Below are 12,313 nucleotides of genomic sequence, written 5' to 3' on the forward strand. Positions count from 1 at the left end.
AAAAAGAGCATGAGCTCCAGCCTTTGTTAGCAGGACAACAGGAAACATGAGACAACTTTCAGAGACAGTAACCAACTGTGGCCACAAGATGGCAGCAGCTGATCTGAGATCCTTTATTGGACAGGTTGCAACCCGTTCTGTCTCCCTTTGTTCATTGTTGCTTCGTCTGTGTTCCCACCCCCATGTCCTCATAGTCACAGAGTCATAGTGTGTGTCATAGTGCCCTCATATTATCACAGTATGTCATAGTTGTTCATAGGTTTCTTAGCTCTCCTGTCACCAGCCAAATAAAGGCTCGCTTTTGGTTTCAAGTTCCATCTCTCTGCCTATGTCTGTTCGTGGGTCGTCTACATACACTCCACAAGCGAGACAGGAGAGGAACCTGATAACAGCTGAACGTTCTTTTGTTCACACGGAAAATAGGTGTGAAAGGCAAAATTATAAATTGTTTCTAAAAATAATTAAATAAAGCTGTTTTATTAAATTAATATATACATAATGCAAATGTGCTCATAAATGAGTTGACTCTGTGTTTTCAGAGTTAACAGATTCATTCAGCGATATTGTCTGGATCTGAAATATTGCAGGTACACGCAGAGTGCAGAGGATTTTTACACATACACTGATAATTGTTTTCTATAAGTCTCTGGGTCAGGAAGTCCAAACATGATGTCCTGAACTGGGCCTTAGAATACGATGAAGGATAACATTAGATAATCAAGGCAGGATGTGTTTTTGTGTCCATGTGTTTCTGATTCCAGGAGGAGCAGATACCAGGTGAGGTCGGATGTGGACGGGGAGGATTCGCAGCAGACTGCCACGTTGGATTTGGGAGAAGATAATAATATTTTGTCATTGTCAAAGTATAAAAGCTGTACAGCCCATTTCAGGGTTAGGGTTTGGGTCAAAGTGAAACTAGAAATATTTAGAATAACAATGAGTTCACAGCGTGAGGAGGTCTGATGTTCCAACAGTGTTCAGGATGAGAATTATTACCTGCAACGCTCCAGTTTGACCTCATGGTGGCAGTGCCGTCTCACTGTTATAATGGCTACACTCAGACTACAGGAGAGAACAAGAGGCTGTACTAAAACTCTGATGTTTTATCGCGTGTTTATGACATCATGCTGACGTCAGCCTGATAATACCTGTTGATTCAACTTAACAGCCAAGGTTTCCAAGGTTCTTAAATGAACCACAAACTACAGGGTAAGAGTGAGCTGCTGAAAGTCAGATCTGTTCTTCAAAGCAGACTTTCAGCTTTATTACAAACTAAGAGTCGGATCAGCACAAATACTGACACAGAGATGGCTGCTGGCACTGCGCTGCTCTGCTGCACTTTGCTGTTTGTCCTTGTCTTCGTCTCTGCAGGTGAGATTGAACTAAACTGAGTTTCTCTCTGAGATAACAAGAAGTACAGGAGGATTATTTTCATCTGGATTCAGTTTGTCTGTGTGTGAAGGAGACACGAGGCTGGGTGGACACTTAACATCTGTAATCCAGCTGTGACAGAGACAAAGAAGTGTAATGTGTGTGTCAGTGTGATGTGTTGTAGTGTCAGGAGTCAGGATGCAGCTACAAAGCTTTTTGTTCAGTGTACACAAACAGCTGTAGCTCCATAAAGGCAGCATGCAGAGACTCACAGTGTCTTATAATGAGAGGCTGCTTTCTCTCACACATTATGTTCACTTATTATCAGCACATGTTGTTGTTCTGTGGAAGCTAACATCTTGTAGTTTCTGACACTTTGCATGTTTAGCATGAGGCTAAAATTCCCCCTCAGTGGGTCACTGGTGACCTGGTGGATGTTCAGAGGTTCATTAAATCCAACATGACTAAAAACTCAATGTCAAGGTGTTGTTTCCTCTTTCAGACCAGAAAACCATCACAGCTGAGTCTGGACAGGACGTCACTCTGACATGTCGAGCTCCAAACAACAACATTAGAGTAATAAAGTGGGAGAGATTTGACCTGGGAGATGATTATGTGCTTTTGTACCAGGATGGTCTCTCTGATTCAACACACCAGCATCCATCTTTTAAGAACCGGGTGGATCTGCAGGACAGACAGATGAAGGATGGAGACGTGTCTTTGATTCTGAAGGATGTGACGATTAATGATGCTGAAACATACGAGTGTCGTTTCTTCATGGAAGAAACTCGCTCATGGAAGTCCATCAGTAGCCTCAACCTGATTGTTACAGGTGAGTAGAGTTGAGTGTGTGTGTGATCAGAGGTGAAGCTGCTTCCTGGTTGTTGATGTTTGTTGTATGGATGAGCTGGTGGATGTCAGAGGTAGACAGATGTTTCTCCAGCTGTTGTCTTTGTGGCTGGTAGTCTAGAGTTGTAGAGCAGCATTGTTTGGTTAGAGCAGAAACAAAGACATTTATGAATCCGTCTCTTCTTCTCTTGCTCTCTAACTCGTCTGTAAACATGTGTGGGGAAACTCAATGTTAAAGCCTACAGCTGGAGGGGGAGGGGAGGGGTGAAGCTGGTGGTTGTGAGTCTGTGAAAGTGAATCACAGTCAACTACAGCCCCTTAAATTGCCTTATTACTCGATGCTGAGAAAGCATTTGAACGGGTGGAGTGGGATTATCTGTTTTATACTCTAAATAAATTTGGATTTGGCCCTAATTTCATTTCATGGATTAGTTACTTGACTCCTCACCTATGGCACGTGTTAGAACAAATTGTTATTCTCTTCTTATTTCCCACTTCTCCGTGGTACGAGACAAGGATTGTCCCTTATCCCCTCTTCTTTTTGCATTATCAATTGAACCATTGGCGATTAAACTGCGAGCTGACAGTTGCATTAAGGGCATCTTCAGAGCTGACCAGGAGCACAAAATATCCTTATATGCTGACGATCTCCTGCTGTATATGTCAGAGCCTTTATAACACTGAATAAGCATATCCCTGCATTTATTTGGAACGGCAAAAGTCCATGAATTCGTAAAGATTTCATGCATAGGACTAGGCCAATGGGTGGATTAGCCTTGCCAATGTTTCAGTCTTATTATTGGGCAGCAAATATTCGAAATATGCTGGATCAGTAATTTTACCACAGAGACTCCAGCTTGGCTCCAAATTGACTCATCCAATTGTGGCAAAATGTGCCTATCAGCTTTGTTGAGTTCAGCTCTCCCATTAGAACTGTACACCTATAAATGTAACCCTTTGTTGTATGACTCAAAAACACTTTTAATATTGTTGGCCCTTTTATTCTGAAATTGATTAATACGTCCCTTGCTACAGGCTGCGTCCCACTATGCTTCAAACAAGCTGTAGTTCAGCCTCTTCTTAAAAAACAAAACCTGGACCCAACTGTTCTGTCTAATTACAGGCCCATCTCAAAGCTCCCTTTTCTATCTAAAGTTTTGGAGAAAGTGGTCTATCTACAGTTGCAGGCACACCTCGATTCTAATATGATCTCAGAAAAATTTCAATCTGGTTTTAAATCATTACATAGCACTGAGACAGCACTTTTAAGGATTTTTAACGATATTCTCTTAACTATGGACTCTGGCAGCCCTGCTGCCCTTTTATTGTTGGACTTGTCAGCAGCTTTTGACACGGTTGATCACGACATCCTGTTATCACGGCTAGAATCGCATGCTGGCCTAAAAGGATCTGCCCTTCAGTGGTTTCGCTCCTACTTGACAGAAAGGTTCTTTTATGTCAATATGGGCCCCCACAACTCCAAATTAGCTCCTCTTAAATACGGCGTTCCTCAAGGCTCTATTTTGGGTCCCGCCCTCTTCGCACTCTATTTGTTGCCATTGGGCTCCATCTTCTCGCGGTACAGCATTTCATTTCATTGCTTTGCGGATGATCTACAGATTTATCTACCTTTAAAATCAGGATCAGATCAACCGCAGCTCTTATTACGCTGCCTTGACGACGTTAAACAGTGGTTATCATTAAATTTTTTACAGCTAAATGAAAACAAAACTGAGGTTGTCATTTTTGGCAATTTCAATCATATTGACAGCACGTTGGGTACCCTCTCCTCGTATTGTAAAACACATGTAAAAAACCTCGGAGTTTACATTGATGGTTCTTTTAAATTGAATAAGCAGGTGAGTGCAGTAGTTCAGTCCTGTTTTTTTCAGCTAAGACAGCTAGCCAGGATAAAGCCATACCTTCCGGCTGACGTCTTCGAGCGTATCATCCACCTTTTTCTTACTTGCAGATTGGACTACTGCAATTCATTGTATTATGGCCTAGATCATGCCACCATCCATCGCCTTCAGATGATTCAAAATGCTGCTGCTCGCCTGCTAACCGGTACCAAACGGAGAGAGCATATAACCCCAATTTTAGCCTCTTTACACTGGCTCCCTGTCCCCTACAGGATCCAATTTAAACTCTTACTTTTTGTTTTTAAGTCACTCAACGCCCGAGCCCCCCCCTACTTGTCAGAGCTCCTCTCTGCCTATGCTCCAGGAAAACCCACGAGATCTAGTTCAAAACTACTGTTGTCCATTCCACGGACTAACCTCAAATCTCGTGGTGATAGATCCTTCTCTGTGGCAGGTCCCAAACTTTGGAATAGTCTCCCCTTTAATATTAGATCTGCTCAAACTCTTGAGCAATTTAAATCTTTACTCAAGACACACTTTTATGCTCTGGCTTTTAACACATTATGACCCAAGCATTTTGGATTTATCTAAATTAATTAGTATTGTTTCAATTCCTTTATTTTATTGTTTCTATTGTTATTATTGTATTACATTGTTGTTTTTAATTTTATTGTTATTGTTAAGCACTTTGTGCAGCATAGGCTGTTGGAAATGTGCTATATAAATAATTTGACCTTGACCTTGACTCGCTCAGAATCTGGGTGCAATGTAAGGTTTGGGTTACACTTAATGTCAATTAAAGCACCTATCAGCTCAAATCATATGTTCCCACCCTCCATGATGGATTCTGGATTTTCAATGGACTTTCTGTCATTTTTGTTTTGTTTTGTTGGTGTTAAAACGATGCCACCTTAAAATGAAACGGAAAAATAAATATTGACATTAAGACAAGAAAAAGTTTTCACACTTACATCTTTTTTTTTCTTTTTTGCTTACAGTTTTTTTTTTCAGTTTCAGTTTGCTGGCACTGTTTTGGCGTCTGGGGGCACGATTGTTAATAACAAACACACAAATATTACATCTTTTGAATCTGTGATGACATGTGACAATATGATGAAGTTCACATGATGTAGCTTCTCTGCCAACAACACAAATGAAAGAATAAATAATTTAAACCAAAGTAATGAGCGACTGAGTTTATTGTTCAAATACAGAGACACTCTCACACTGACCTTTGTTGTTTGTTCTCTGTCCTTCATACAAACATTTGGTGCTTACACACTCTGTGAACACTGCGTTTAAAAAGTGTAGCTACTCGTGTTTGACCTTGTATGTATGTGTGTTTATGCTGTGGTTGTATTTTCCTGCTGCTCACACAGCAGAAAAGCCTGAAAACTCAATAACTGATCACTGATGTGAAGTCAGCGAGTACCGAGGTGAACTTTTCTTATCTTTGAGATCTATTGAAACAACTACAGTAAATCGTACTGCTGAGTGACAACAATAGCGTCATCTAAGGTTAGAGGGTTACCTAGGCAACCAGGGATGTGCATAACCATCTGTCAGCTACAAACTGATGCATGAACGATGGGATGAGTTCATACTTGGATGTAATTTTAGTGAAACAGCTGATCGAGGATTAGTGTTGTTGAGGTTTTGTGGTCCACAGCTCACACTCACATAATGAGGTCATATTTGATCTTATAAACAAAAACACTGATCCCAGGTCTGTAACACTGTTCATGGACACTGAGGGTAAACAACCCACACAGCTCACAAAGATAAAGAGAAAACTGAAATCAGATCTTGATGATTGAAAGATTCAGGTGTGAAAAACTTCATAAATATGTAATCTGAGCTCAAAATGATGTAACTACAGTCAGTGGAAACAAAACCATCAAAGTGAAAAATGTTCAAGTGTTGATTTCATTTGTTTGAAGAGTTAAAAGTAGTCGTGCACAACAAAATGTCTCAGTGAGCTGTGTCACACTCAAAGTCAGAGCTTTCTGTGTCAGAAAGAGGCTAAATCACCATGGTAACTGATGGTGAAAGATCACCTGGTCAGGAGCATTTCATGTTCAGAGTTTTGTTTTTAAATCAGCTGTTAGAGCCACGTTTTCACTGTGATGTTGATTCTCTGCTGGAGGAAATGTTTCATATGTGCAGCTTGTTAAACTGTAACTTATTGAAGCCACTGAGTGAAGCTAAACTGCACATCACACTGTTACAATGTACCTGTATTCATGTAGTGGAGACATTAGTGAAGTTATCAATGAGTAACGTCTCTGATTGGACTGGGTGGCGCTCACAGGGACCATTTTGTGTAGAAGAAAAGTCACATGGTACATGAAACGCTCCTTTTCATCTGAGCGTGCTCAGAGCCTGAAGCAGAGAAAGGTGATAATCACCACGGTGATACCTGCTGTCTCTGACTGCAGTTTCAGGTTTAGTTGAGCCAGCTAACACAAAGAAAGCCTGACTGTGTTGAAGTTGATTTGTAGTCACAGCCCTCTGGATGTTCCAGTTACTACAGAGCTGAAATGTAAAGACTGTTTTTAAAGATGAAACTCGTCATTGGAGGTGATTTTTTTCTTTATAGTGTGTCAGATAAAGTCTGACAGCTTTTCTTCAATTCATTTCATTTGATGTGTTTTCACAGATGAAACCAGTCAACAGTAAATCAGATGTTAACTCCACATAACCTTCATCTGTAAGCAGTAACCGCTTCCTGTTGTGTGTGTGTACTTGTGAAGCAGCACTGGATCAATGCATATAACTGATGTGCACATGTCCAACAGAAGAAGGTCGTCATCGTCTGTCCTGCTCCTTATTCTGTCATTATTGCTCCCAGAAATGTGTTATTATTTCAAACATGTGAAGCTGAACTCTGACACATAACATCAAACAGCTCAGCAACCAGTCACACATTCAAATGTAACGCAGCTCTTTGAGTGTTTGAACCTGCTGTTGTGTTGATTTTACTTCATTTTGTATTTTCTTTGTTTAATATTTTAATGTGTTTGATCTGAAACATTTAAGTGTGACAAACATACAAAAACCAGGAAGTAAACAAACTCTGTTTCCAAGGGCGTAGATTTGGTTTTGGCATTGGTGGGGACGGATGATTCAACCATCGAACCCTGCCCTGTTTCTTATTTTTTTTTGTCTTTGCTTCTTGATAAAAGGAGAAATATACTTGCCTACATATGCTATTCTACATGCTTTTAAACCATTTAAAATCACAATTCATAGTTTTATATGTGAATTATATAATGTTAAATTACTATTAAACAAATGACTGACTAAGTATTTTAGGCTTTAGTTTACTTCAGCCATATTCCATATAAATCAGGTATCATACAAAAATAAAAATAGCTTCAAATACAGTCATGACAATAAAAGAATATGACTTTAAGGACTTAACAACATTACTTCAGTTATACTACACCAACATCTCTGACACATTAGCACTAAGGGAACACTCCTCGTCTAAGATTACCACAAAGTAAAAGATCTCTCAGCAACATTATGCAACATTTTAGGCACTATTGCCCCGATCAAATCAGTGAGCTGAGATTTTCTATTCTAAACATGAACTACTGTTACAGCAACAGACATGGACTACTGGTGTCCCACACAACAACTCAATGTCCACTATGTGAAGCAGCCACACACATGCCTGCTCCTCTCGTTAACTGAGATAAACTGCTGGCATATTGGTTTTACATCTATACTGTCCAGTCTCTCCTGGTGGACACACAGCAGCATTGTTTAATCTCATTTGAGTCATTGTTGACCTTAGTCATGTTTTTAGTCTTCTGAGGGCACTGAAGCTTCTTTCAGCCTCAGTACGTGCGTTTTATCCTCAGATTACAATTATTATTATTCTGTGCTTGATGTGCCTCACCTTTGGCCCTGGCTCCTCCCCTCTGACTGCACTAGGACATATTGCTACCTGATAAAATAACACATTGATTTGTGCCATATAAAAGTGAGACGTGTCAATTTAGATTCAATTTACATCAGCAGCCTAACAATTGTCATGATAATAAATACTAGTTAATCTATAGCACCAAATCATCAGTCAGTCACCTGTGACCTCGCCTCTTCACCTCTGTCTGAGCTACAACATGGCAGAGCTGCCTCTGTCACCTGATAAATAACAGTGAGACATTCCAATACATGCAGTCACACATGTGCTTCAAATACAGTCATGAACCAACAAGTCATCATCCAATTTCACCTGTGATCTTGTGTCACCATTACTCTCTGAGCTTTGTGTTGGTTGGAATATTTGCAAAATCATGACTACCTCATGATATTTTGTCTCAAAAATTAACCCTATGAATATGTCAGTACCATTAGGATGAAATTATTGTGTCACCAACATTTTAACGTTAGACATATAATTCTAACAGCCTCTGTAAACTAATATCCTGGCTGCTCGAGGCTGCCGTTTTCTCTGACAGTTTCAATCAAAATTAGAAATGCTGCTCTGAGACTGAGAGAACTAATAGTGCTGCCTGTTGTGCAGTTAGTTTCCAAAACACGTTATTCATGGTTACATACAGTTTTAGACTGATGTGGGCCAAAGCCTAGCATAGCCTGTAACGTTATTATGACACATTTATGAGTGAACTTGGCTTTAAGTGACTTACAGGTTTCTTTGAAAAATACTTTCTTATATCCAGGTTCTTTTTGCTGCCGTCCTCCTCCAGCGCAGGCTTGCCGCTGCTAAAACTAAACAGAGCTCCCTGAAAGGCACAGCCAATCACATTGGCCATATTTGTCACATGACGTAGGACTCCAGTAGAGAACGTAATTTAACTCTTTCTGCACCGCTGGGTGAATGAGACGTTGACAGATCGTTTTTTTCGGGTTTGTTTTTGTTTACTCGCAGAGATCAAATTATTGGTGGGGACATGTCCCTTCCGTCCATGCCAAATCTACGCCTTTGGTTTGTTCAGTTCACCCAAAGATGAACTTGTTCCATTATTTCTTTGAATGTTTGAATTGTTTACTTTCTTAAAAAATGCTTGTGCTGAACAAACCTTAAGTAGTTTCCTTTGGACCTTTGTTAAAGCAGTTTGTAAGAAGTGTAAGAAGTAAGTCAGTAGGTTCCTTTGACCTACAGAGAAAGCAGATGGATTAACCAACTCACACTTTTTATCTTTACATGGATTTTTGTTCCATCCTGATGATCAGAAGAGTGTTTTGGGATTTAACAGATCTCTTAAGAACAACGGTAAGTGTTTGCTGTCTTTTTCTAAAACCACTTTCAGTCTTTTATATAAAAAGTTTCAGTTGTCATGGTTACAGTTCACTTTACCCTGTCATGCACGAATTTTGGCAACGTGAATTAGATTTTTTTCCTTAAGTATTTTTTTATTCATCTTTATCTTTATTTATATTAAAGATGAAATAAAAATACTTAAAAAAAAATCCTGATTGAGGTTGTCATAATTCATGCATGACAGGGTTAAATAACAATAATTACAATAAACACGCCATACATCTATGGTAACATTAAACCACCAGTGGTATGGAGTGACACAGCAGTGTCCAATGTAGTGGTTTATGTACAAGTATACCATCAACACTGACACAAATGCAAGAAAACAGCCTTTGAATAGCTGTCCACAGCTGTCCACAGCTGTCCACACTCTGCGTGAAAGAGTCAGCATCCACCCACAAAAACGTTTAAACAGAAAAACTGTTTCAAAAACGAGTGAGACTTCATTTAAAATGTAATTTCCTTTCTAGTGGATGTTAACCCTGTAAAGTCAGAAGTATGATATCATTGCTAGAAAATCCAACACATATAACGTCACCCTGACGCAACTTCGATACGAGACGTTAAATCGAAAGTGTTTTGAGTTTGAACGGACAGCTGAACGACAGATCCGTCCTAACCCTCAGTGACTTTTGATCTTTATTTAAACCTTAAATTTAATCTGATGTGTTCAGGTTTAAACTCAGGTTCAGTTATTGAGTGAAAACACCAACAGACTCAGACATTTAGAACAAACTAAGAGTCAGATCGAGCAGAAACAGAGAACACGGACATGTCTGCTGTAACTGCGTCACTCTGCTCCACGCTGATGTTTGTCCTGTTCGTCTCTGCAGGTGAGATTTAACTGATAGAAACTAAACTGAGTTTATTTCTGAGATAAAGAGTCTCAGTCTGGTTTACATGCTGATTATATTTCTCTAAGAAGTAGTTTATTACTCATTCAGTGTTGCGATCGACACAAAGCTGGGTGGAGTCTGTGTGTTGGTGCAGTTTGCAGCACAGACACAAAGAAGTGTAATGTGTGTGTCAGTGTGATGTGTTGTAGTGTCAGGAGTCAGGATGCAGCTACAAAGCTTCTTGTTCAGTGTATACAAACAGCTGTAGCTCCATAAAGGCAGCATGCAGAGACTCACAGTGTCTTATAATGAGAGGCTGCTTTCTCTCACACATGTTGTTCACTTATTATCAGCACATGTTGTTGTTTGTGGAACAGAGTTATTGCAGTTTTTTCTCATTAGTTTGAGTTTTTATTCCATTTGGACTTTTTGTGTTTAGTTCAGTTTAGTTTCCAGATGATTTTCTTCTTTTTCAGGTTTGATTATTTATTGCTTGAAGAGTTTTAATAGTTTTATTCTTTTTTCATTCTTACTGTTTGGAGGTTTGTGTCAGAGGCCAGATTCAGGAGCATCAGTACAGCTGTTACAATAAAAAGCAGTGACTCAGTCTGACAGACATCCAGAGTCTCAATGAACTCGTCCATCAACAACATTTTATCAAACTAACAGATTCTAAAACCAAAGATTTGTTTTTCAGATGATGTTTTTCATCCGTCTCAGTCTTTGCTCATGAACTTTGTCTCCAAACGTCTCATCCTGAGCTTCCCTCTGATGAACTCGTTCATAATCTCGTCCATTCTGCTCTCAATGAAAATCTGAACATGTTCAGCTCGGCCTCCTGTCTTTGTGTCAGAGTCTCCAAAGCAAACATGACAGCAGCTCACTGCCATCTTCAAACCTTCCCTTTCACTCTTGCTGCTGTCCTTCTGTCACAAATCAGCCCTGATGAAGATGCTCGGGATCAGGTGAGGAGGAGGAGAAGACTCGCTGTGGTGACGCCTGAAGGGACACAAGAAGAAACACAATCAAAGATCATCATCTAATAACAGAAGACAATCTTTTATTGTGTGTTTCTGATTGGCTGCTGTAGAAGTGAACAGTTGTACTTTGACCTTTAACCTCTCTGCTCTGTGTTGTTTCCTCTTTCAGACCAGAAAAACATCACAGCTGAGTCTGGACAGGACGTCACTCTGACATGTCGAGCTGCAAACAACAACATCATTATTTTAGAGTGGAGCAGAGCTGACCTGAGAGATGAATATGTGCTTTTGTACCGGGATGGGCGATGTGAACCAGACGACCAGCATCCATCTTTTAAGAACCGGGTGGATCTGCAGGACAGACAGATGAAGGATGGAGACGTGTCTTTGATTCTGAAGGATGTGACGATTAATGATGCTGGAACATACGAGTGTCGTGTCGTCCAGCGAGTGGGAGGACCTATGACTCTGATCAACAGCACCAACCTGAAGTTGTTCCTCCAGGTGAGTGAGTAGAGTTGAGTGTGTGTGTGATCAGAGGTGAAGCTGCTTCCTGGTTGTTGATGTTTGTTTCTAAAGATGTTGTTGATGAGACTTTGTAGAAAGCAGCTGGTCTGAGTGATGTGATCAGAGTGCAGTAGATAATGTCTGACAGCAGTTTGAAGAGGAAATGGATTCTGTTCTGTTCTTCACTCATCACCTACCTGACAGCTGACACCTCACACCTGTTTCTCACCTGCAGGTCAGACAGGAGGACAGAGGATGGAGGGAAGGAGGATGGATCTGTTGGACTGAAAGTTGGTCTGTCAGTTTCTCGTACTTCTTCTTCTTTGCTGTTGGTTTCCTGATCTACAGAGGATGTAAACTGAATCCTGCTAAACCTCATGAAGCAGAGGATCTTCAGCCTGAATGTGAGTCAGATGAACAAACACAAAGAAAGATAAATAAATGATGGTGAACATCCAGCAGACGCTGTAGAAAGCTGGATGTTCAGAGTCTGATGTTATTTCTCTGATGATCATCATGTTCAGACTCAGACCAACAGTGTGTGTCTGTGCTGTCTGTCAGTGACTCTGAACTACAGTTTATTCATCTTCAGGCTGTTCATGAGATTTACTGACA

General features: G+C 40.2%; 1 protein-coding gene across 1 annotated transcript; it reads left to right on the plus strand.

Annotated features, from left to right (window-relative positions):
* Positions 1-18: 18 nt before the first annotated feature.
* LOC121813506 lies at positions 19-12,102 on the plus strand (the record flags this gene model as incomplete). The annotated part of the gene is made up of 4 exons (XM_042217313.1): positions 19-1,371; positions 1,874-2,203; positions 11,361-11,695; positions 11,934-12,102. Coding segments are annotated over exons 1-4 (1,015 nt in total), but the record flags the coding sequence as incomplete, so codon positions are not given.
* Positions 12,103-12,313: the final 211 nt, after the last annotated feature.

This window comes from Haplochromis burtoni, unplaced genomic scaffold (genome assembly GCF_018398535.1).
Source record: "Haplochromis burtoni strain Fernald_Lab_line unplaced genomic scaffold, NCSU_Asbu1 Contig_1810, whole genome shotgun sequence".
In the NCBI taxonomy this organism is placed as follows: Eukaryota; Metazoa; Chordata; class Actinopteri; order Cichliformes; family Cichlidae; genus Haplochromis; species Haplochromis burtoni.